The sequence below is a fragment of the Leptinotarsa decemlineata genome, unplaced genomic scaffold (genome assembly GCF_025532065.1).
Source record: "Leptinotarsa decemlineata unplaced genomic scaffold, Ldec_3_MD MMD2_tig00026340_RagTag_RagTag, whole genome shotgun sequence".
Taxonomy (NCBI): Eukaryota; Metazoa; Arthropoda; class Insecta; order Coleoptera; family Chrysomelidae; genus Leptinotarsa; species Leptinotarsa decemlineata.
The window spans coordinates 12,564,786-12,591,514 of record NW_027412694.1 but is presented as its reverse complement, the minus strand read 5'-3'; the positions used below and the strand labels follow the sequence as shown (position 1 = coordinate 12,591,514).

At 32.2% G+C, this 26,729-nt stretch overlaps 3 protein-coding genes and 1 long non-coding RNA gene across 4 annotated transcripts; 2 read left to right on the top strand and 2 right to left on the bottom strand.

Moving 5' to 3' along the window:
- Positions 1–1,727: 1,727 nt before the first annotated feature.
- LOC141485873 (EF-hand domain-containing family member B-like) lies at positions 1,728–2,727 on the top strand. Its single transcript, XM_074183439.1, has 2 exons — positions 1,728–2,345; positions 2,449–2,727. Exons 1-2 carry the CDS (start codon positions 2,175–2,177, stop codon positions 2,653–2,655), a joined length of 378 nt encoding a protein of 125 aa, XP_074039540.1. The 5' UTR covers positions 1,728–2,174; the 3' UTR covers positions 2,656–2,727.
- Positions 2,653–8,820, bottom strand: LOC111502099 (pre-mRNA-splicing factor nucampholin). Its single transcript, XM_023156077.2, has 4 exons — positions 7,720–8,820; positions 4,525–5,398; positions 4,239–4,471; positions 2,653–3,076 (listed from the first exon to the last, which is right to left on the bottom strand). Exons 1-4 carry the CDS (start codon positions 8,663–8,665, stop codon positions 2,721–2,723), a joined length of 2,409 nt encoding a protein of 802 aa, XP_023011845.2. The 5' UTR covers positions 8,666–8,820; the 3' UTR covers positions 2,653–2,720.
- Positions 8,821–12,831: 4,011 nt separating this feature from the next.
- On the top strand, positions 12,832–26,199 carry LOC111502095 (alpha-Mannosidase class I b). The gene is made up of 7 exons (XM_074183437.1): positions 12,832–13,038; positions 13,090–13,402; positions 16,639–16,824; positions 17,303–17,451; positions 17,512–17,700; positions 23,849–24,036; positions 25,821–26,199. Exons 1-7 carry the CDS (start codon positions 12,946–12,948, stop codon positions 26,182–26,184), a joined length of 1,482 nt encoding a protein of 493 aa, XP_074039538.1. The 5' UTR covers positions 12,832–12,945; the 3' UTR covers positions 26,185–26,199.
- On the bottom strand, positions 25,165–25,827 carry LOC141485875 (uncharacterized). Its single transcript, XR_012467502.1, has 2 exons — positions 25,425–25,827; positions 25,165–25,372 (listed from the first exon to the last, which is right to left on the bottom strand). It is a non-coding gene; the product is annotated as an uncharacterized lncRNA (long non-coding RNA).
- Positions 26,200–26,729: the final 530 nt, after the last annotated feature.

Sequence of the window (26,729 nt, the reverse complement as noted above, 5' to 3'; positions counted from 1 at the left end):
CATACATATGTCTATTTGTATGTCTCGCTACAAAGGCGATTCACATCGAACTCGCTCAGATCTTTCGAGTGACGCATTTTTAGCAGCTCTTCGCCGTTTTGTAGCTCGTCGAGGACGATGTTCTTCGATAAGCAGTGATTGCGGAACAAATTTCATTGGAGCTTGTAGTCAAACTTAAACTTTTACAAAAGGCCGCGTCCTCTGAGAATATTGAATTTCACTTCAACCCCCCTTCAGCACCGCACTTCGGAGGTATTTGGGAGGCGGGAATCAAATCAGTAAAGAGTCATTTGAATAAAACAATCGGAGAACAGGTTCTGACATATGAAGAACTTTATACGGTGCTGGTTCAAATTGAATCATTATTGAACTCTCGTCCATTAACACCTTTAAGTTCAGATCCTAATGATATTTCAGTTCTAACTCCCGGCCATTTTTTAACTTTAGAACCCCTGTCTGCCGTTCCTGACTCCGATCTCACGTCAACTCCTTTGAACCGTTTATCGCGGTGGCAATTACTCCAACGAATCCATCAAGATTTCTGGCGTCGATGGAAAATTGAGTATTTGCATACATTACATCAACGTAGAAGTGGATTAAACCGATGACTCGTTGCACCGGGTACATTAGTTTTGATAAAAGATGTTACGCCCCCACTCCAGTGGACTTTAGGTCGAATCACTACTTTGAAACCGGGTAGTGACGGAATTTCCCGTGTTGCTGTGGTCAAAAACAAAAAAATGGTACATTAACACGACCTTTGGTCAATTGTGTCCTCTACCAATTGAGGAGACAAATTGATTGAAATTCATTATTTTCTTTCAAAATGAATATATTTAGTTTTTCACATTAATATTGCTTTTTTTATTTTAGAAAATTATAATTTTGTTTCGAATTGGAAATGCATATTTAATCATATGCATTTTGGGGGCCGGTAATGTTGCGTCTTTATTTGTAATTTTCTGTTTTATTACATTATTATGTTGGCATGGAGCGACTTCTAAGGGCGCATGCTCAAGACTCGATTCAAGTCTGCTTATCTATCAGAACCATAGATGAATAGTGACCTACCTACGATCTCATGCTAAGTACGCTACGTGAATCGCTATTATTTTTGCTAATTACTTATTTCACCGTGTGTGCTCTAGACTCTGTGTCATCTTCGACTGTTTGGTAACTCATTTAACTTCCCGTTTTGTTGTACAATCCAGTGAAGCTGAAGAAAGAACACTCCAAGAAAGGGCCCTTTCAGAAGCAGGGATTTGTGACTAGGAATTCGGTGAGTTCGCTTTATGCCACAATCATACAGTCCACTCTTGTTTTCATTTTTATTATTTTTTAAGTATTCGAAGACGCGACAGTAGAAGATACGTTGGTTAAACTAGACAATAGATGTACTTTCTAGAATGCAATGCAATTAGATTTTTGAGATAATAAAAAAAAAAAATCTTGATTTTGCTACTCTGGTATCTTTTTCATACAAATCATAAGGATTATGATTGAACAGTTTTTCGAGTACTAGAAATTGTGACCTTACAAAAAAGTCCATTGATTAGAAAATCTGTTATTTTGAAAAAACATATATTTTTGGAAATACCTTTTAACGGCGATGTCTTAAGTCTGTCGGATATAATCCAACGTCGTTCGTGGTATTAGCCAGGGGAGTAGTTGTTTTCTGATAGGCGTCAGTCCATTCAACCTACTGTGTAGGTATATCGAGACTGGCTTGAACGTTTAAAGTTCATTTCTTTATATTTGTTTATTGCCAGTCTTCAAGCATAGCCCACTGACTGATAAGAAAGTTAATCATAGTAGTTAAATCTTCGTGTAATTTTGTACAGAGCCATCATTTCTCAACTCGAACAACTTTTCTGGCTGATATTTTGATATATTATGAAAAAAATAAAATGGTTTTCGCTTTACCGTCAAGGCCAACTTGTTTTTTAAAAATTGTGAATATTCCTTGACTCATTTCCTACTAAGCAGAGTCTGGTAGGAATTTTTGACACTCACTGAATTTGCCCACCTTTGAAGAAGCTTCAACAGTCACTGCTATATTTAGGACTGTCAGATTTGGTATTAACCAACTGTTGAAAAACATTGGCACCCATTCATATGTCCCATTGATCAAGTTCTGAAACAGTATAGACAACTAACATTGTTTGGAATCAGGTATGTCAGCAGCAGGGATGCCATCTATAAGAACTGATTTGGTGCGGCCTGTTGTACCACCTACAGGATGTAGAGCAGATTTGGACAATTTGGGAGATGAATCAACGGTCAACTCTTTGATAAATCCAAGTATATACACCAATTATGGATTGACATCTAGAGATTTCTTCACTGTAAGAATTACTATGAGAATTTTATAATGAGAAAGTTTTGATAATGGAAGACTCTTTCCGATTCAAAACCCGAATATTGAAATCCAGTTTATCTCTGTTGTAGCCACGTACAGCCGAAACAATAAGAACACTATTTGAAAAAATTGGATATAACTTCCCCAATGACTCATTTGAAAAAATATGGAAGGAAGGAGTGGAACACGACCAAACTGGACTGGTGTGTGTGGAAACTTTTAAATCTCTACTAACAAAATATATTGCTCCTCCAAAAATAACTGTAGACGAAAGGGACTGTGAAAAAAAAATGTAAAAACAAAAATATTTAATAAAAACATTTTGAAACTATATTTTACACCAAAAAAAATAAATAAGTATTCAACTATTCCTGCGTTCTCTGTCATCCTTATTTTTGTGACGTCTACTTTTTTCATATTTTCCATGATCTTTAGATTGTGATCGTTTTTCAGAAGTATGTTTCTCAAAAACTCTCCGCTCATTCTTCAATCGATGGCCATTGTCTTCAGATCTACTTTTAACCCTTTCATAATCTTTTTTTTTTCTTCTATCACTTGAATCGTTATGTCTCTCATTTTCTTGTTTGTGATCATCTTTTGAGGTATATCTTTCTTTTTTCTTGGTACTGTGATGATCACCTTTTCTCTCTATTTCATTTTTCTTTTTATAAACTTTTCCTCTTCTATTCTGCTTTTCATCTTCTGAACTTGATGATTCTGTAAATGAAATTGAAGATTTTAACACAAATTATACCAATTTTGTAATTATAAGTGTATTTTTGTTTATTTACAAAAAATGAACAATTCAAGTCCGTTTCATTATGTTAGCTTTTTCAAAAATTTAATAATATTGTTTTGTTCCTATCGTTCAATATCAGTTCTAAATTATGAGAAGAATCAAACTTGTCTCTGTAAATTTCAAGCATAGAACACTCCACTATAATATGCTTCACATATATCGCATACTGGATCATAATTTTGGATATCAAATATTCATGGGTCAGTCGAGTATGACCTAGTCGTAGTCGGAACATAATAACCTGCACAGGCACATTCTATTTTATTTATAATCGCTGAACTTATTAAAAAATAAATATAATTGTTACCAACAAACAAAATATATCTTGTTCTAAACAAACTTTGATGTAGACAATTAGAATTTTTGTTTGATTCTGATGTACATCAGAGTATTATTAGTATTAGTTGCATTTGGTCTCCAATTTATGAACTTCACATCCACAATTTAGATACAGTTCCATAAGTTGCTCAATTCCAAAATCAATTGTGCAATTATTCTTTCTGAAATTAGCATTTATGTACCTCCTAGAGGGAAGCGAAATTTTTGCAGTTGATTTCCATAGGTAATGGGGAATGTTCCTCTTGACGAAAATCAAGTAGTTTTCATAAAAGAGCTCTTCACAAATGAAACATTTTTCTGGAACTATTTCAATGATTACAAAAAAGTATATCGATCCACTATCAGTCTAGCTAAGAGAATATATTACGGCAACAGAATGGGGGAATCGAAGAATAAAATTAAAGAAACTTGGTCAATTATTAGTGATATAAGAGGTAAAATTTTTAGAACTTTTTTTTTATATTTACATTTATTCATTTTTGGAACTTTTTATATCTACATTTATACTTTTTTAGTACTTTTTTTATATCAACATTGTATTTCTTGGACTTAGTCAATAAGATGCAAATCTTCGGACAATAAAGTATGTTACCAGGGCTGAAATATTGAATATAAAATTTTCTTACCATAATGTTATTAGCATAAATAAATTTAGGTTAGTAGCAGTGTTTCTTAAATTTATAGAATGTGTGTATACTACTGGGAGTGACTATAAATAAAAATAATAAATCAATATTTTACCATCACTGCTTTCTTCAGAACTTGTTTCGCTAGAACTGCTAGAGCTACTGCTGCTACTGCTTTCTTTCCCAACTGCCAAATTCAATTCAGTGTTTTTAGGAAATTTTTTCAGATGTTCCCTTAGTTCATCTGTTAATCCTCCAAGACCAATAGACGTAAAAAAATTGATAGAAAATCTCGTGTTTTTAGGACTATCTCTTGGAAACAAACCAGCAAAATGCTCCTGAAGAGTTCTAAAAAAAAATAATTAAAAATTTGTAGAAAATATCGATTATGGATAACTCACTCATCTTTCAGTCTGGTATTCAACTTCCCAAGGCCCATATATTCTGCAAGTTCTTGAAAGAGGATTTTAATGAATATTCTACTGGAACTATTAGTATCTTCTTCATTGAGTTTCATTATTTCTAAAACTTCCCAACTAATTGCATCAGTAAACAGTAAATGAGCAAAGAATTTACTAACATTCCTTAGTCTGTTGGCATCAAGTCTGTGAGTAGTGGCATATGTATCTTTAAAAATTTTTTGAAAAGGCTCAATATAAATTTTATTAATTTGGCAAAACCTTTGCGCCAATAACCCATAAAACTTCTCATATGTACGCTGTTCGGCACAACAATCTAAAAACATATGACAGAGTTCTATTTCCTGTCCTGGTTTGAGTTCCATTTTTAGGAGTTTGTGAGCACATTCTTCAAAATCCAAACTAGACTGTATTGTAAGATATATTGTCCTTCTCAAAACTATCAAATTAGTTTCGGTATTGTCTATTATTTTTCCTTGATCCTTCACTTCTTCATCTTCTTCATCGTCTTCGGAACCGTCTTCAGAACCTTCAGATCCAGACCCTGACTCGCTATCACTTCCCAGTATCTCTTTGCTGAGGGTCTTGTACTTTCCTTCATTTTCTTCATACTTGTCATCAAACTTGAAGACATTCAAAATATCTTCAGTATCAACTTGCTTCACATCTTCCAAGGTAATCAAGTGGGTGAACTGATCTTCCTCTTCCACTATGTCCAGTTCTTCCAAGACAGCTGCATGATCTTTGAAGCCATCTTTCCGAATTTGGAACATAACTTCTATCATATACTGAATTCGTTTTTCCAACTTTCCCTCATGAAGAATATTTCTTAACATTTCAAATATAGCTGTTATACCTGCAATGAAAAAAAAATTGCATGTCCCCAGTCATCTCCTCAACTTTTCAAACAGCACCACACCATGGTGCTATTTGAATTTTTTTGTGGAGTCATAATCAGTATATAAAAAAAAGATTTAAAAAATCGGCATAAAAAAGAATTTCCAGAATATGGACATAATTATAAGTTATGAATATGAAAGGAAAAAAACTGAAATATATAAAAATATAGAATTATGAAAATTCTTATAAACGATCAAAACTAAAACTGTTTCTGTTCAAAATCTATTTTTCTGTTAACCAGCTGTCGCACCCCTACGAACGACAACCCTCAGAAGTAGAAACTTGTGCGAGCGAAGGATTAACAAGGTCTTACCTCTTAACGTGTGATTCCTAACACGGAAAGCAGATACACAAGAACACATTTGAAGAGGGTTAAAAGTATCATAATACAAATGATAAATGTAATTTGATCAACAGCACAAATTTAAAAATCAATTGTCAAACAAGTTAAATTAACACCCTTCTGTAGATACAATTATGACAGATTTATTATTATTGTAACAATTTTTCTCAATTAGCAATGCCTTAAATCTGGATTTGAAAATATGAATATTTGGAGATTTTTGGTAAACATTAGTTCTATGCAAATTGGACACAAAAAAATTTCTGGATTATTCACAACAAATCGACCTACGGTTGGGACAGAACTGATGAGCCGAGTAAGGGTGATGAAAGAACTCGAAGTTTGGCTACCTGCCCCATGGATTAGGGCATTTCTAGAAAAAAACCTAATCTTGTATTGGATATAAGGGATATTTGAGACCGGTTTGGCATTAAAATTTTATTCAAAATAAAATTTTATTTTTTTGACTTTTGTCGTTGTAAATAGGCTGTTTTGCCGTGTGTGCGGTGCCACTACCAATGGCCACTGGCACCATTACACGATTTAACTTCAGCTACATCGCTAGTAACGTTATGTATGCCAAACAATAGAAACTTGTTAACATTTACTGACGTAGCCACTGTTTATGGATCTAAGGAACTAGTGGCTCCATACGAAGATACTATAATCTGGATAATGCTAGGGGGAAATGTTATATATGCAAAATGATTATCAAACAATAGAAACTTTTGTCCTGAAAGCATTTAACAACTTAGCCGCTGTTCCAGTAGCTCCATATGGCGATGACAGAATAACGTTATGTATGTAAAACAATAGAAGTAATAATCTTGTCTCGTAAGTGTTTTGTTCACATAATTGGGGATCTCTTTATAGACGTGAATGAATCAGAGAAATGACTACTAGTAAGAAAAGGAATGTGAGATGCCAACTACAACTAAACATTTCACTTCATTCCATAGTTAAAGACAACGAGGAGTACCAACCCTTAGGCTCATTGTATGTTTCATCTATCGAATTAATATCGAAATAAAACTTTAAAATTATTCAGTGGAATCAGTAGTTCACGTTCACACTTTAGAGGTTGGAAAAAATTTGTGCAGTGGCAAAGAGAAATCAAGAATTAGGTAAGTGATATGCGTCTTTTTTAGGTATTGATACATGAATATGTTTTCTACAAATGAAATATTTTTGTTTTGAAAAGTGAACGTTGTTTAAATTATTCATTAAATAATTTTTGTAAGAAGATGGAGAAGTGAAACTAAAACGCTTTGTTACCGTCAATGGACCCTACACCTGTATGTCGCTTGGACATAAAAATATGTTGCCCTGAACACCTTCAGTTATAGGTCTCTGAAATGTTTGATACTTCCTTCCATTTTGGAAATATTCAGAGTTCACCTTAGACTTAAAAGTGCCATTTTGATCGATGTCTTTGAATGATTTGAAACTTTGTAATATTCTACTTGACAAGACATTTTGAATGATGTATCACACCTCATGTTGCCATTTGAAAAAGTTGGGGGAGTGCTCTGAGTGTGTCCCCCTGAAAAGCTTTAGTTACAGGTCTTGAAGATTTCTGTCCATTTCAGAATTATTCCGAGCGGGAAATTTTAGTTGGGAAGCCCTCTGAAGAAATCTTTAACTTTAGTGAATAAAATATGTGTGCCACAACCGTCTAAGTTGGATTCATGTAAGTTGTGAGTCATAAAAACGTTGACCGACATTTGTCACAGGTAGAAATACTCAACACATGTATGAATGTTCCCACTGAAAATCAAAATTGAACTTGTTGATATTAATTACCTCAGGATCTTCATTAAAATGTTTCAGAAATAATTACCCCATTTCTATATTAATTATAACTATCGAGAATACTTTTTCATGTAATATTATTTTATTAGTATACTAATACTTAAAACAAAGAGAATAATTACCTTTACTGGATACCTCTGTGAGTTTTTGTCCGCATTCCTTCAAGAAAGAAATTGCCACTTCAACAGAATCGTCGGTTGGTGATTCAACCAGCAGAGTGAGAATCTCCAATGCTAAAATTTCATGAGCCACTTTCTGATTTACCAAATGGGCAACAAATGTTGTGGCTGATATACAGATGACCTTGTTATTTTGTTTAAATCCTCTTTTGAATTGAAGTACTAACCTCTTCAATAAGAGTTCACCTATATTTGGAAATTTAGAATTTATAACTGCTACAAGGGCAGCATAAACATTGGTAAATGTAGGAGAAGCTGCTTGGGCCTGAATGATAGATTTACATAGCAGACCTCTACCTCTTACTATGTTCTCATGAAGCAGTTCCCTGGCAATTATACCAATATTGGATGTATTAATTTTGTTGATATATCCATGGATAGATTTCTTGAGAGCTTCCCATGCAATGCGCTGATAAGCAGCAGAAGACTTATCAGTAATACTTTCCTGCATCATTCTCAATTTTGCAGGGGGGATGTAAGCACCGCCAGTCCTAGAAGTTAAGAGATCCACTGTTTTTCTTTCTCGAGGTTTTATAACAGATTTGTCTTCAGGTTCCTTATCAATGGCTGGCTTCTCCTCTCGTTTTTTTTCTTTCTTCTCACATCCAGCTTCATAGTATCTCTGACCAACTTTTATGTTATCTTTTCTTGGATACTTATTCCAATATCTGTCACTATTTGGCCGATCTTCACCATAATATCTTGGATAGTCCTTTGGAAGATCATCATAATCTTGTGATTTTTTTTTTCCTTGGCCATTTTCAAGAGATCTAGATCTCGATTTTCTCGGCCGTTTTTTTCCATGTTTTGTTTCTTCTTTCTCCATAGATTTTGATCTACTTTCCCTCTTTTTGAGTCCAGACGACTTACTTTCGATATTCTGCATCATCACTCACAAAACATCAAAAAATAATATGTTTGAATAACAACATACAACCAAAATTAAATTAACACTAAATTAAAAATTGAATTCAGGCAAGAAAAATTCTTGGTTCCTCCCATATATGCAACATAAAAACAACAGCAGCACCAGTAAAACAGTGTTGCCAACAGGATGAACTATAAAGTTTTATTCTTCTTTCTTTATTGGCCGCTGCTTCCTATTCAGGCGCAATTGAGTCCAGCTCAATACCTGTGGTTGTCTTTATCTGAGCTAAGCCCATGAACAACCCATTAAATTTGTTCAGTTCTTCTATTCAATTTGTCCACTTCCCAGTATTGTGTGTCTTTTTCTTCACGTTCTTTAAAGGTTAGTAGGTTGACAAAGACATACAAACAATAGGTTCTAGGTTACTTGATAAAGGTTATATAAGGGAGATAGATTATTTGGGATAAAAATTATAGTCTGATTTTATTATAGTCTGAAAATTGAATAATAAATTTTATGATTTGTAAGTTCAAATTACTGAGAACTTGGAATATGTTGAAGGGAGTTTTAACCCCTCTATTATTGAATTCAAAATATATATCTTCATTTGGGAGACTGTCGATAAGGCATTCCAAAAAAATATGGTTTGAATCTTCTATTTGACCGCATTCACAATATGGATGCTACACATGAACCAAAATTCCGCTACACTGCTCCATATACCGCTACGCTTGTATATCTATAAGGGCCGGTTTATCAATATGTAGTTAAATGCTCCTGTTAGCTACCTCGAAGCTAAGCTTAGCTGATAGTCAATGTTGCAGTTACTATTCAAATCGTTTATCATACCCTGACTGATGCTAATGTTTAATAACTGTTAGTTAACTAAGGTTGGCATAAGTGACTATTTCAGGGGCTTGTTTTTATTGGAGGATTGATTTTCAAAAATGACAACTGCTAACAAAAATTTCATGAGTTGAGAGGGCATATGAAAAACGAAAATGAGCAATAAAAGAACATCCAATTTTACCGAAACAGACAGATCACTCCTAATAAAAAATTGCCAATTCCTATAAATTTATCATGAGAACAAAAAAAAACTGATGCTATCACATGGAAGAAGAAAGAAGAGGCCTGAAAAAGAGTTGAATTTGATTTTAATTCCCTCTACATCAGGACCTGTAAGTATCTACCTCATCTAATTATTTGAAAGCATCATTACGTTCATTAGCAATGTACGGTCTTCTTTGAAACTCCAATATATTTCATCTTCGTCATTCAACAAATGGAAAACTTTCTTTAATCAAAACATTATAGAATAATAACCCTTTACTTGCAATAAGTATGTTCTCAAATTATTCACAACCCCCCCACATAATATAACCTAATTTCGCATGGCGCGGACCACATAACCACAGAATATCGGAACTGATTATTCTGTGACATAACTTAGCTTAAATAAAAAAACTATCACTTTCTAGCGATGTTACGGTCACTGAGACTTCAGCTACCAGTGATGGTTAACATGATTAACGAAAAAAACAGTTTGACTAGGAGCTAAGACAAAACCATTAGTCAAATGAGGTTAGCTGGCGATTGATAAACCGGCCCTATTACGGTCACTGAGACTTCAGCTACCAGTTGATGGTAACATGATAACGAAAAACAGTTTGACTAGGAGCTAAGACAAAACCATTAGTCAAATGAGGTTAGCTGGCGATTGATAAACCGGCCCTAACACAATCAGTTCGCGCATTGCACCTTATACAAAATTAAATACCACAGAACTTACAGTTTGTAGTTTGGTGCCGTTCAGATACCACAAAACGATGACAAAACTGAACCCGAGAATACCTACCGCAGAGAAGCGACATTAACGTCGTATCCTTTGATGTTCGGTGTCCCAACTCCGAACCAAAGATTTTGAGTGATAAACAACCTGGTTCATTGAGAAAAATGACCTCTCAGCGATATACACTAATGAAAATACATACTCTTACGTTCTATTATAGTACGTGGGATCACTGTGAAATATAAAATTATAGTGTGAAGGGAATCTTACTCCATTCAATTTTTATATTGCTAATTGAACAACTTTCGCAGTAATGATTAAGAATATTCAACTATGTTGCCAATTCATTATTATTTATGATGAATTGGCTTTTAAGAAATAAATTAAATTACTTTATTTTGTAAATCCGATTCATTAGATAGAAAATTAAAATAAAGTCACTATAATAGAATAATGCTTATATTATATAATCATTTTATATTCTCTGAAATAAATAAGTCCACTAAGGATGAATAGAAGTGACTTTTGTTATTTTATTTAACTTTCATTAACAACATCAATACGATCGGAGGGTTCCAATAAAGTAAGGTTCTAAATGAAAAAATAATGAAACAAGATATTTTACCAAAACCTCTTAATTTAAAAATGTGACAGAATCTTAAGTTTCCTTTTTACAGTTTTACCTTTGGTATTATTGATATCTCTATTAGTATATTTGATACTATAAAAAATTTTCATTCTTATGAATAGCCTAATTATGTATATTTTTGGAAAATTTTCAGAAAATCTACATCCTTCATTAGCTTGAATAATATATTCGAAACTGCTCCCACAGTAGACATTTTTGTAAATCGATTGTTAAATGAACATTTCAGCTGATATATGAAATTAATGAATTCATCTGGTGGTGAGCGCAAATTTCCAAATATGTTTTTTTCCGTAGCATAAGCTTTGAAATAGCTTAACAGACGATTTACATCCAAAGTCCTGCACTCCGTGCTGAAAGAGTGACGCACATAATATGTATGAACTTGAAAAGATTTTTTTTAAATGTATCAACAAACGTAAATGAATGAATTCTGACTACATACATATATCATTTACGTTTGTGGATTGTATACTGATTAATAAATCATCTAAATCATTCTTACAATTCATATGATTGGAATGAAAATAATTTTGGCAAAACAACTTCCGGAATGCCCTTTGAAATTATATTATTTCCGCATTGTTGTCTTACAGCACCAAAAAATTTTCAAGACAATCTGAATTGAGTCGTCTCGTTTTTATATATTTATAATTTGATTTGAAAAGCTTATCCCATATTTTAATTACACTATTCATGGAAATAATCCAACATTTTCTAAATCTGACTCAATTTGTGACATTTTTGTCCTCTGAATTGAAAATTTCAAGATTTTTCAAAAACGTTGGAATTGGAATTTCGAACCTTCTAAAACGTTTTTGTATTTATAGGCATGTCGTAAAGAACACGAATTCAACAAATCGAAAAGGTTATTGAATGTCTCTATCACATGTATTGTACCAAAAGAAGAAGCAGGAAGTAAGTCCATTGCCCCGAGTGCATTCATTCCACTGGCAACTGTACGGCTTAGAACTTGTGTTGCTAGACTCACTTTCATTTTGTCAAAATTGTTTGGATTGATATGTGATTTGGTAAGATTTGGTGCGAATCTATAAAATTGACCTATGTCTTGCTCATACAAAAGACCAAGATGTACTTTTGCCTTCAAAATGAAATGAATGTTTTAAAAAATTGTTTTTAGTTGCTTTCATCAAATGACTTGGATCAAAATAATAAACAAGTTTTCTTTACCACCGAGCTCAAATTCAAATTCTTCTAAAGTGACCCCTAATAACTTTGACAATTCATAAAAGTTAGAGCCCATGTCACTCACAATGCCATCAACATGCAGACCTATATTGGATAATTTAGAAATGCACTTATCCAAAATATCACATAGATTTTCTGCTGGTAGCTGTGATTCAATGAAAAAAAAGCAATTGGTTGTTTCCAGGGAGAATAAAGTCCTCTAGCCATAATAACGCGAACATTTCTACATATGGAATTCCTCTTATTTTTGCCTCTCCAATATCTTCAAAACTTCCCAAGACTGTGGACTGTAGAGGAACTGTTATTTATTTCTATATGAATTGCAAATAATTTTCAGTATTTTATTATCAACATTTGTTTACAAAACGTAGCATGGCTCTACTCAAATTGATGTTCAAATCACAGAATACTGATTGTAAACTCTGTAGTCTGTGGTTCAAATGCTCAAATGTTCATTGAAATGTCAGTGTCAAATGGGGTTAATATTGGTATAATCATTGTAAACCGCTTTTGGCTTGTCACTTGTCATAGTTGTCAGAAGTTGTCATTGAAGTGGATAAAGTGGTGTGTCGTGTACAGATCACGATCAAGTCGAGATTATCTATGATGGGTTGTAGGTTATATAGATATGTTTTTTATATAGTTAGGTGAATTATGAATTATAATAAAAAATTATCCGATTTCATCAGAGTAGATGTTCCAACAGAGCTGTCTAATGACAAACGGAAAACAAAGAATTTGAAAAGGGTATGTTTATATATTGATAAATTTGTCTTCTTAATGACATTTATTTTATAGTATTGGAATCAGCTGTCAAAATGCCAAAGAAGCTTCATCTTCAGTATTCTTGCTATATTGTTATTAACTGCATTTTACTTGGTGTCTGGGGAAAGACAGCTTGCCATGTTAAACGGTGAAAATGTTAGAATAAAATATACGTCCAGAAATACTGGTGACTCTTCCAGAGATTCCCACTTTAATTCAGTTCCCACTGTCGATGATATAGTTCAACAGAACCAAGGATTAGAAGAACCTGGGGGAGCTGAAGTTGACAATACTGTCAACAGAAATCAAGTACTGCTGCCACCTAGAACTCAGCATCGTTTTTCAGGTAAAATAATGGTAATTGGATAAAATAAAATTTATTGAAATGTGTTTTTTCGCTAAACAGTTTTCTCCCCAATATGAAAGGCAACCATCAAACGTTTAAATTGTGTGAAAGATAAGGATCTATAAGGTCTTATCTTTCAACTTGTAGTCCCTAGCAATAATTTAATGATCACTTTAGTTCAGGTGATAGGCTAAAATGAGCCAAGTTAGCCTTGAATTCACTGCTAAAAGTTCAACACGGCTACTCCATATCAAAACACAGAATGTGAAAAAAATTTAATTTGATGAAAAATCACTTTTTGAGTTTACTTTGCCATTGAAATGTATTCAAAATATTCCAAATGTATTTTGGCCAGATGTGATGATTGTCTAAACTAAAGGCATTTTTGTTCCATATTTTTAAATATAATTAAGGTATACGTTGCAATAAAGAAAAAATAAACTTTTCATGAACAACCTAAAACCTAACATATAATACAAATGAACCACTATAAACTTGTGATTGTATTAATCACAAAAAGAATATTAACTTCAAATAATAATAAACATCATTCCATAACATTTAGACCAGTTTACCAAACGTCCTCTATATTTTCAACATCAATATTTTCTACTCAATTTAGAGCAGAATAACATACAATGAGGTTTTCTTCAGAAAAATTTGCTAAACTGAAATCCTTCTGTAAATCGTCTGAGGAGGTATATTTCAGAGGTTTTTTGTAAAACTTTTTAGTGAAAATCTCACAAAGTATTTTCTGAATACCTTATGGATTTTTAAGTACCGACCGATTCCATCATATAGTCTAAGATTCAAAGCATCCTGATTTTTTTTTAATGTTCCGTCATCTACACAAGTGAAAAAGTATTCCTAGTGTATTCTCCTTTAACATTTTTCCTGATGTTTTCATTTCTCCTACCACTTATTTGCGTCTAAAACTTTTGCTATTTTTTTTTCACTATTACCATGAAAATTATCGGTACTCATGACATGTAACCCTTTATATGATATCACTAGGTTACATTACCTAATCTAGTTTCTAGATTCACTAAATGAATCAATGATGTGTAGAGAATCCAAGAAAAAAGCAAAATGAATGGTAGATACTGTCAATAAATTGATGGATGTAGCCGTTACTACTGGGTAGGAGATTATCATGATAGATTAGAGAACTTTCTGTTTTTTTACCACTTTTATTCGTAACTAATGTCGTTACTACAGTCTTGTCCTATAAGAATATTTTAAAACAATCACAAAGAACATTAAAATAAAGCAAACTTAATAACTGGTATTTGCATTTTATAAACTCAGGGATATTCTTCCAGAAAAAATTTTGAAATAAGCCTATAAATCTTTAGTAGAATCTGTAATGTCTTATGGAATAATAGTATGGGGAACAGCGTATACTAATCAGATAAAAGTAAAGTCACACAGAATGGACTTTGAAAGTAATACTAAGAAAATGGCGTAGATTTTCCAACGAACAGATATTTATAGAAAGGAAAATGCTCGATTTAACACATCTGTATATTTTTCATATTGCGAAATTCATTCATAAAAATAGAACACAACACCAAAAAACTTCCAACAATCACAGTACAAGACAAAAAGGTCTCAAAAATTTAAATATCCCCCGTCCTAATTCTACCCTCTATAAGAAGTCGATAGCATTTAATGGCCCTAAAATTTACAATTACATCCCAGAGTCCATCAAAAATATTTGTAGTTACAAACTGTTCTGCAAAAAGATGATATCCTTAATTTTCATGTACTCTAAATCTCTTAAAGTACTCATAGAATGAATGTCAATATACATTATATTCTGCTATTCTCTCAGTTACTCAATTTCTTATACTATTAGTTCAGTCTCTTAACATCCGATAATTTTAGATTATTTTTTTTATTATATCTATTATATTATTTAGGTTTATAATATATTATCTACTGAGTGTTCAAACACAAAATGATCTCATTCTGAGATCAGGTGCACTCAATTTGTAAAAAAAAATTCAATTTAATAATAATGTAAATATTTGAAAACTGATGCTACAGTCAATATGAACGACATATTTTTCTGATAATCTTATATTATATGTTCAGTATATAACACTGTATTTCTAGCAAAAAAAAGTTTATTGTAATTGTTTGAAAATGTACTTATCGGACGAAACTGCAGTACAACATTAGGTACAAATGTTCTTATAGGACGAAACTGCAGTACAACATTAGTTATAAATGTCCTTATAGGGCGAAACTGCATTAACAGCATTAGTTACTAATAAAAGTGTAAAAAAACAAAGATTTATTATATATTTTTCAGGTAGATACTGTGTTGTAAGTATGCCAAATTTCTAGTGAAGAAAATGATGAATAGACTGACTCTGAAAATGCTTCCAAACATGTACATATGTGCATACAATCCACTTTTTCTTTCCATGTCAGTTACTTTGTTTTGGCATTGGAAATTTCTCTTTCAAATAAATTTATTAATAATAAACTTTGAATATTTTTGTCTGCTGATCACAAGTCTGAAGTCAAATCTTGGCATTTTGCTCTGTGTTTGGAAACAAAGTCACTCAAAAGTCGAAACTATTGATAAAATCATATATTAATGAAAAGTAAATCAATCAAGGTATATTAATGGTTGTAATTATTTTATTTTATTTTTTTTATTTTCATTTAATTTTCTTTCTTATTGTTTCAATATGTTATGTCCATGATGAATTTTCATTTAGAATGAGACAGAAATTTTGCACTAGGAGTGTATTCAGCTACTCCTTATAGGATGAAACTGCAGTAACAACATTAGTTACGAATAAAAGTATTAAAAAACATAGAAAGTTTCATTTATCATTTTTCATAGTGTATTTAATATTTTCATTATGGAATTTGATTGGATCTTTTGAATCAATTGACATAGACTTTTATGATATAAATATATAAGGCTTACTTTTGCACTAAGTATCACAAATAGGAAAAGAGAGCAAAAACACTGATGAAATATCGAGATTTACTTTTCAAATTCTGAAGACTCTCTGTTTAAATGCATCATTCTGGGATTCACTGATCACTTGGCTTATGAAGAATGATCTTTGGATGATGAATAGTACATCCTTAAGTACCACCTAAAATCAAAAGGAAACAATATTTTAATTTTTCGCTGAAACACAATTTCAGTTGTTTGTATTGTAATCGCTGATTAAATAATTGTGATGTTTTATTCGAATCATTTTTTCCAGGTCCAACTACTTCAAGGCAGAAGGCAGTGGTTAAAGCATTCAAACATGCCTGGAAAGGATACAAGCAATACGCATGGGGGCACGATAACCTTAAACCAATCTCTGAGGGCTACAGTGATTGGTTCGGACTGGGACTTACGATCGTTGATTCACTTGATACAATATTTATTATGGGACTCAAGGAAGGTAATAGATTTTTTGAAAGTTGTTCAAGTTGATTTGATCTACAAGTAACATAAGTGTCATTGTGTTATTTGTACAAGCGTTAGAACAGTTTACCATGGAAAAGGAAGGAAAGATACCATTTCTGGGTGTACTGGTTGATAGAAAAACTGACAAAAAACTAGGTAACACAGTTAATTGCAAAGCTACTCATACTGATTGATATCTCAATAAGAATTCAGGACAAGAATGTGCTATGATGATTGTGCCATTGTTGTGTGTGAACCCATTGGCTCTACAGGCCAATGCAAAAAAGTGATCTGGTTTTCAATTGTGTACAATGATTTCATTGTCACGTGGTACATTATATATCAACAAGTATAATTTTTGAACGAGACATTTCTGAAGCAGCTAGAGTGTTAATGTTTTTTCTTCTAAATTTATATACTTTTCAATTTAAGTATAAAAGTATTCAGAACTGCTACATAAACTTTCATTCCAGAGTTCAAAGAGGCAAGAGACTGGGTAAAGAACGAACTGAATTTTGATATCGATAAAGATGTCAATTTATTTGAAGTTACGATAAGGGTCTTAGGTGGCCTGCTTAGTATATATCATTTTTCCAAAGATGAAATGTTTTTAGAGAAGGCTGTGAGTACATTTACTTTTTTTTCTAGTAAATTCATATTATTCCTCAAATTTTTTTTCTAGGTGGATTTGGCTGATCGGCTTCTTCCAAGTTTCGATTCAGAATCGGGAATTCCGTTTTCGGATATAAATTTGAGAACTAGAAAACCTCATGCTCCAAAATGGTCTCCTGATAGTAGTACTTCAGAAGTTAGTACAATACAGCTGGAGTTCAGGGATTTAAGTAGGGCTACAGGAGATCCAAAATATGAGGTAATTTTATAATAATAATAATAATAAATCGGCTTTATTGATAATACAAAAAAACAATACAAAGATATATTTGAAAATGAAAATAGGTTACAGGAGATTCTGGTACTCCTTGGCGAAGTCTAGCTCAAAGCTACTCTAACTCAACCAACAAGCACCACTCCAAAATGCACGCAAACATACAAAAATAAAAGCAATTAACAGTGATGGTACGAAATGAGAACCGTAAATAAAATAATAATTTGTGATTACCTTCTAAAGATAGGTGATAAATAATTTAATTTAATTGATCTGTTGTCTAAAAAGCAAAAGTTGACATTACTGACTATCATAGATATAATTTTTATATTTGTATTTGAATTTCCTGATATTGAATCTCTTCAATTGCTCAGGCAATGAATTATAGAGTTTTACAGCACCAAAAAGAAATGATCTCTGAAACTGTGCAGTGCGATGTTGTGGCATAGTTAATTTGTTTTTATGTCTAATGTTTCTTGAGTGAATATTTTCACGCAGAATTAGTTTTTGTATTAAAAGAGGAGAATGGGGAAGGGTGATCAATTTATGGACAAAACAACCCAAATGATGAATCATACGGTTTTTCATATTGTGCCAGCGGGAGTTTTTAAAGGCTTCAGAAATTGAATCATACTTACGAAGTCCATAAATTAGGCGGCAACAAGAATTTTGCACTTTTTGTATTCTTTTTTTATCTGAATCATATAAGTATGGCCCATATATGAAGTTACAGTAGTTGAAATGGCTTAGCACCAAACTATCACAGAGCATTCTTTTTAGAGGTTGGCTCAAAATAAAACGATTACAGTATAACAGTTTCAATGACATATAAGCTTTTTTCATTAAATTTTTAACATGACTAGTGAATCTAAGATCAGTGTCAAGCATGACCCCTAAGTTTGACAGGAGTCAAGATAGTGAGACCTAGTTCTAAACGGAAATTGTTTTCTGCAAATTTACGATTCTTCTGCGATCCAAAGTGCATCATCATTGTTTTATTAGGATTAACTTTCAAATCATGTTCACTTGGTAGCCCATTAATCAAATCAAGATCTGTGTTGAAGAGATTTTCTGCGTCAGCACACTCATCGATTTTAAAGTGCATGTTTAATTGTATGTCATCAGCATACGCCTATATTTTACATTTCATGATGACGAGATAATGTCAGTAGTATAAATGATGACCAATAAAGGTCCCAAAATGAAACCCTGTGGTACTCCTGATAGAATATCAAGAGGTAAGGAGTGATGACCATCAACAACAACTTTCTGAGATCGACCAATTAAATAAGACCAGATGAGAAATTAGGCAGCACTATCAAAACCATAATATTTGAGTTTCATGCAAATCAGCTCATGATTGATGGTAACGAATGCTTTCGAAAAATCTAGTAGTACCAGAGTGCTAATCATTCCCTTATCAAATCCCTCAAGAATGTCTTGTGAAATATCCTTCGAGAGCTTCTCCTTGTGAGTCAGGTCGAATAACTCCTGAAACATTTCCAATCTCTGATATTCATCGACCCCGACGGTCAGAGCGAATCTGACGGCATCCATCCTGAGCTGCTGTAGTCCTGTCTCCAGAGACCACTGATAGAGGTCGCTCACATTGTCTGGCGTCATTACGTTACAACTGATCCACCCACAGACGCAGTTGTACAGATCCTTCAACAGAAAACGATCTGACAGTTGGAGAACGTCCAAAAGGTCCTGGAGTCCGTGCTCTTCGAATGTTGGGTATTGTTGTCTTATTGGTATTGAAATATTCATTAATTTGTAAATAAATAACTCTTTCAAAATTTTACTCATGGTTGGAAGTATACTGATAATTCTGAGATCAGAATAACTAGCTGGATCATTATTCTTGGGAATGGGTTCCCAATGGCCATTTTCCACAAGTCTGGAAAATATGAACGTTCAAAACAACAATTGATGATATGTGTAATATATTTATCTATAAACGGGCTACAAAGTTTCAACATTCTGATTGAAATATTATCAACCCCTGAAGCTTGACTTTTAATATCATTGAGGATTTCATGAATAGCTTCTTCAGTAGCGAATCGAAATGAGAAGTTATCTTGCCTGATTAAATAATTATTGCTATAAAATTCAATATTTTCATCAATTATTAGAAACATTTTGTACGAATTGGCCAAAATAGTTGTTTATTTCATCGGGATTCGAGAGGTGATTGGGTAATGAATATTGTTTTTTTGAACGAACATTGAGGTTAGAAAGAGCATTCCAGGTTTTGCGTGGTATTTTTTCAGAACAGACAGACTTGAGATATGTCCTTTTTTCAGTTCTAACTATTGACAAGGTATAATTTCTCAATTCTTTATACCTCATACGATCATTAACAGATTTACTTTTTTTTAATTTTTGAAAGGCTTTATCACGTTCTTTCATAAGAAGTCTGAGATTTTGAGTGAGCCAAGGAGCAGGTGGTTTGGTAATTCTAACTTTTTCAAGAGGGGCGTGTCTGTCAAAAGTAAATATTAAAAATGAATTGAAATTGTACAATTTATTATCAATATCATTTTCACTTATAATTTTGAACCACGGCAACTGGTATAAATCTGATAAAAAAGTATGCAAAGTGAAATTGTCGAAACAGCGGTATGTTACAAGTTTGGGTTCTATTTTGAATTTCTTTGTTAAATATTCAACGTAAAATAGCCTGTGATCTGAAATGCCTTGGGATGATAAAGTACCAGATCTTACAACATGATTATTATTACTAACGAAAATCGGATCAATGAGCGTGCTAGAAAGGTTGGTGATTCTAGTAGGCTCATTAAAAATTTGTTCTAAATTGTAACATTCAAAGCAGTTGAGTAGGGGATTGGGAAGTTTGAAAAGGTCAACGTTGAAGTCTCCCATGTATATCACATCCTCAGATACAAACAGTGTATAAAATATCATCAAGGTCACCAATCATGCTCAAAAAATTAGTATTTGGAGGCCTATAAAATACCCCTAAGGCCAGACTCCTACATCCAAGTTTCACTTCAATAAAGATGAATTCAAGAGATTCTTCAACCACAAAATCAAAAGTTATTTTGTTGTACTTCAAATCATTTCTAAGATAAATTCCGACACCCCCACCTCTCCCTTTTCTATCTTCACGTATGAACTTGTAACCATAAATTTGAACAAGTTAGAATCAAACTAATCGGTCAGCCACGTTTCAGAGACCATTACAATGTCAAATTTGTTCTCATGTATAAGTACAATGAGGTCATTAAAGCCTGTAAAAATTGACCTGAGATTCAGATGAGCAATTTTTATAACGGAAACGTTAAATTTCAAATTCGGGAAAAGCAGATTGTTTACTCATTAATTATATCCATGATATAAGTATTGAAAATAAAGAAATACGGCAAATATTTTTTTTAATATAACAGAGGAAAAACGGATGAAATAGATCGGTAATGTACAAAGATTTTCAAAATGTAAGAGATATAATTTATTATTAGTAACAGATCAAACAAAGAATCAATTATATATCAAAAGTAAATAACAGAAAGAGGAAGAATACCGAAAACACTTTTCAGTTATCTTTATCTGCTATTCTAACAACTTGTTTTCTGTTTTGTAGATAACTTTCAAATAATTTCGAACGTATACCTCTGACTTCATTATTGTTCAGTGTTTGTAATAGTAATTGGTGGTCAACCGTATCGAAAGCTTTTTTTAGGCCGATTAACAGGCAAAGTGAAGGTTTTCCTTTTTCTAAGGATTTGTGTACTATTTCTGTTAGTTCAAGTATCGCATCTTCGGTAGATGTTTTTTCTTTGAATCCAAATTGTTTGGTCGAAATAAGTTTATATTTATTGATAAATGAACATAATCTTTTCTTCACTAATTTTTCGAAGATTTTTGAGAGGTGGGTAATAAGCGAAATAGGTCTATAGTTACCGATTTGGGTTTTATCACCTTTTTTATGGATAGGCGTGACTATTGTGTTTTGAGAGCGTTTGGCCAGATACCAAGTGACAAACATCTATTTATTATGAATACTAAGGGTTCTAAAATGAATTTTGAAATAGCTTTCAAAACTTCCGCTCTGATTTTATCGTTCCCTGGTAATTTATTATTTTTTAATTCATTAATAATAAAATTTAACTCATTTTTATCCGTTGGAATTAAAACTAAGGAGTTAGGTATATTAATAGTGATTGGGGTGTAGTTGGGGTTCCTAGGTGTTTTGATCGATAAACTCTTTCCGACGTCTACAAATTTATTATTGAATTCATTGGCTATGTCTTTTAAAATTTTATATGTTCTACTTCAATGATGTATTGAAAATCATAACCGTTTTTTATATATACTATGGTACCATCATTTTGATTAAATTCTCCCTGGTTGTAAATAATTGAGTAATTTGGAAGGTTATATAAACTTTTTTCTAAAATTTTCTAGTTTCTGTTAAAACTAGGCAGTCAAAGCTAGTTTTGACATTTTGAAGAAAAATTTTGAATTCATCAATATTTTTATCAAAACTTCTTATATTATTCTTATATTATCTTATATTCTTCTTGTTGTTAAATATTAAAATTCTCGTCAAACGGCGGCAAAACTGAATTACTAGTGGCCTTGGTTTCTTGACTTGAGCAGTTTTTTCTCCTAATCTATATATCTGACTGATATCGTGTTTAGTGATATCGGTTCTCATTTTAGCAGACAAAAAATTCGAGATAATATCAAATTGATTTAAATCTCCCTCATTAAGGCCATGAATGACAAGATAATTGAAGTTTCTTTGGATTTCAAATCTATTTACTCTTGAAGTCACTTCTATTACGTCTTTACGTAAAGACTCCAGGTCATTTTTTAAATCCATGAGGGAACTATTCATATTTTTTTCAAAGGAATTTAGCCTTTCAAGAAAAACTTCGATATCAAGATTAGTTGTACTTGCTGTTTGTTTTGTTGGGATATTATTCCTGATCTCTTGAAGTCCCTTCTGGAATTGTTCACTAAACTTATCAACACGGCAGTTGTGTTCTTTTACAGTAATGGAACCTCCAGGCATTTCGAGAAGTTATAACACAGTTATTAAACGGTTATAAATGGCAGTTCTGTATATATGGATGAGGAACAATTCAACCTAGCACTGACAAACTAATAAATTTGTTAAATGTATCGGAGCGAACACAAAACATCTACTCAGTACGGCGGACCATCACTTTCTCCCAATTTCAATGTGAATTATTTTTCAAATTGAAATTTATTATTTAGCATTTGCCATTCACTTGATATGGTTTTTGAATTTTCTATGCATGCATAAACATACTTCCCCACAATTTTCCAAATGATTGGCAGATGTTAGGATTTCCATTATGTAATAAGGTGTACAGAGATGAAGCCTAGAAATAAATATATAATGTTTGAATAATATTTTTTAAATATGAAAAAGAAAAATAATGGAGAGATAATGCAAGTATGGATTTTTATCAGGGGACATATGCAAAACTTTTGATAAATAAATCATAACAGTTTACCTAAAAAAATTGGTAGCAGAGATAAAGTCTTCACCTGGTATCAAAAATTGTTTATCTGAAAGAAATCAAGTTGAATAGATGAGGCATGCCACATTTCATGTGGCATGCCTAATCTATTCTTGGACTTACATTTTTGCTCATTTACATAAATTCAGTATCAAAATTAAATTTAGTGAATTAGATTATTTGTTGATGACACAACTATGGTCTATTTTTGTAAAAATGTCAGTGTTGTAATGGAGTCACATTGGCTGAAACGGTGGTGCAAAGGTGGGCCTCCATGTAATATAAACCATATAATTAGCCAGTTGATGAATATCATTTTGAAGGCTTGACAACATTCAACTGACAGACAACATAAAAAAAAACCACTTCGCATATTTCTTGTAAATTTTCCTTACAAGACTTATTTTATTTTCAAGTAATTTTTTTTTTCAAACACATTAATATAATTCAGTCAGTCCAAAACTGAATTTCATTTTTCAATATTCGTTTTTCTAATTACAGTTTCATAACAATTGTACAATTCTTTAGATAGTGAAAGCACCACTTATCAACCACATTTTTGATCTAGTTATATTGTTGCTGTTGAATGTTTTAATAACGTTACCATTTTATTTCAGATTGCAGTGGATAAAGTATCGAGGTTGCTTCATAAACTGGAAAAGAAAGATGGTTTAGTTCCAATATTCATCAATGCAAATACTGGTCAATTCAGATCGTATGCTTCTATTACTTTAGGAGCTAGAGGTGATAGTTATTATGAATATTTACTTAAACAGTGGATTCAAACTGGTAAATCTATAGACTAGTGAGTATTATTGAAGTTTCATATATACTTCTGTTCTTTGAAAGAACCAGGAGTGTTTAGATCACAATATGTCACATTAAAGAACAGAATCGTCAGTGCTTATATCCGTTAGTTTATGCATATTCAATGTCTTGTTCAAATTTCGAGGCTTTTATTGTCTCACGGGAAACTCTACAATTATTGATTTAATTAAAAGAATTATGTAGAAAAAAGCATGGTATTACTCACAAAAGAGGTTAAAATAAAGATAGCATAAATGTAAGATTGTTTTGTTTGGTAGTTGAACTTGAAACTGAAGCGGTCCCGCCGATTGTTGTCTTCATCAAGTTTGTTTTTGTAGAATAATCAATGAGTTACGGTGAACCCAAATTCGTAAGATGGGCTATTTACTTATTCTCAAATTAAATAGATAAAAGCAATACCTCATTAAAAGGTTAGACTGTTCGGAGCACAAGTTATATCGTTTCTACCAGTTTGTGGACTTGGATCGGATGCACAAATTGATGATGTATGGGCATCCATTGAATGTAACTGGCCGGTATACTAAATAAAAATCTTTATCAAAACTTACTAACACTATAATGAGAAAAAAAACATTTTTATGTTTCGTATGTGAATTTTTTCATCAGTAGTTGTTGAGACTATTTCGACAATGCTTTAGGCATATTGAATATAAGCAGGTCTTATCAAAAGAAATTATTAGTTCTCAAAATAAAAGAAAGACTGACAGTTTTCGAGTTTCTTTTGATTCGGCAACGTCTGAAATTTTACTATCAGTTAAGCAACTTACAAAATGAAATGTTACTAGTTTCATTGCTGTTGAGCGCATTTCAGTGGGAATTTTAACGTTATGTTGGATATACAAAATTACCAAAAATGACGTCATTCTCTTCTTAACGTGAACAGCCTATACCATGGAATTGAGGCTCTTTAATCATCTATAGGATATTCCCGTTAAGAAGAGAATGACGTCACAAGATGACAAGTTACGGCATTGCCAACGTGCACTATTTCAAACTTTTAATTTTTTTTGCTCTGTTGATTCATTTCATTGCTATTAACCTTATTCACTATCAAATTACATAGTTGAAATTCAGTTAGAGTCGCACTTCAATTTTTTTTCATAATAAGTAATGAAAAATAAAATACTTTATTTTAATTCGTTTAATTGTATATATTTTTTAATTACAACTTCTCTATCTCAATATAATTTTGTTTTGTTCGGTATGTTGAATAGTTTCAGCCCATACCTACATCAGGTGAACCTTTTTTTAAATCTTCTTTCCATATAGCCCGGGATTTGTCAGCTGAAGTGCCATCTCTTCCCACATTATTCCTTTAAAAAATTTTGGTTAATCCCCAAATATGTTTGATGGGATTAAACATACAGTGATACGGTGGAAGACGAAGCACTTGATGCCCATATTTTTCTGCAAGCTTATCACTTCTGAAATTTTATTATCAGTTGAGTAACTTACAAAATGGAATTTTACTAGTTTCGTTGCTATTGAACGCATTTCATTGGGAATTTTAACGTTGTTGTGTTGGATATACAAAATTACCAAAAATGACGTCATTCTCTTTTTATCGTGAATATCCTTTACCACCATGAATAAATAAGTAAATTTAATAGTAATTTTAAATCCATTATAATGAGATATCAAGTAAATGAACTGATTGATTACTTGCAAAATATTTCACCTTTACTGAGAAACATCCCAGATTGTCTCCTTAAAAAACACCTCCTTTAACTCCAAATAAAATTAATACATGTGAAATTTCAGTTTGAAGGATGATTTTATTGAAAGTATAGATGGGATAGAGAAACATCTTTTAAGAGTTTCTGTTCCAAAGGGATATACTTTCATCGGTGAACTCCTGGGAGGAGGTAGAGATTTCAAACCAAAAATGGATCATCTTACTTGTTACTTACCAGGAACTTTGGCTTTGGGAGTTCACAACGGTTTACCAAAGAAGCATCTTAGGCTTGCCAATGATCTCATGAAAACCTGTTATCAAACTTATGTCCAGCAACCTACATTCCTAGCACCTGAGATTACTTATTTTAATATACAGGTGAGTACTTCTGAGAGATTTGTTTTTTTTTTTTGGAAAATTCACACCATGTTCACAGTAATGCTCGAGTAGAACTGAAAATTGTAGAATCGCAGTGTGCTATAATACTAGTGGAAAATTAAACAATTTTCATTGTGAAATTATGCTTCAAAGGTTATAAACAATGATTTTATACGATTTCCTTCATGGCCTAATTCAACAATACTGGTTCAACTGACATCATTTTAGTATTTATTTGCACGGGATCATCCCTTTTATGATAGTACAATATCAAATATAATAAATATTCATATACAATTCAAAAATTAAAGAAAATACTAAAAATGTAAAAGTGAGAGTCAAATTGAACTCAAGTTTATGAAAATGAGTAAAAGCGGTAAGATAAACAGAATTATACAATTAAACATACAAAGATAAATAGGGAGAATAATATAAAGTATATATATATATATATATATATATATATATATATATATATATATATATATATATATATATATATATATATAAAGTAATAAGCATATACATTAAAAGTTGGTGTATAATTAATTTTTAAGTCGCTCTCAGAGACATTTGAATTTGGCAGGCTATACCTGTGATCTCTACATGTAGATTTT

Coding starts and splice junctions, on each gene's coding strand:
- LOC141485873 (XM_074183439.1), top strand. CDS start 2,175: ATGTCAGCAGCAGGGATGCCATCTATAAGAACTGATTTGGTGCGGCCT. Junction 2,346..2,448: donor CATCTAGAGATTTCTTCACT/GTAAGAATTACT, acceptor TCTCTGTTGTAG/CCACGTACAGCCGAAACAAT.
- LOC111502099 (XM_023156077.2), bottom strand. CDS start 8,665: ATGATGCAGAATATCGAAAGTAAGTCGTCTGGACTCAAAAAGAGGGAA. Junction 4,472..4,524: donor AATACCAGACTGAAAGATGA/GTGAGTTATCCA, acceptor ATTTTTTTTTAG/AACTCTTCAGGAGCATTTTG. Junction 3,077..4,238: donor TTCTGAAGAAAGCAGTGATG/GTAAAATATTGA, acceptor TTTCATTTACAG/AATCATCAAGTTCAGAAGAT.
- LOC111502095 (XM_074183437.1), top strand. CDS start 12,946: ATGAATTATAATAAAAAATTATCCGATTTCATCAGAGTAGATGTTCCA. Junction 17,701..23,848: donor CAGGAGATCCAAAATATGAG/GTAATTTTATAA, acceptor ATTTTATTTCAG/ATTGCAGTGGATAAAGTATC. Junction 24,037..25,820: donor ACTGGTAAATCTATAGACTA/GTGAGTATTATT, acceptor GTGAAATTTCAG/TTTGAAGGATGATTTTATTG.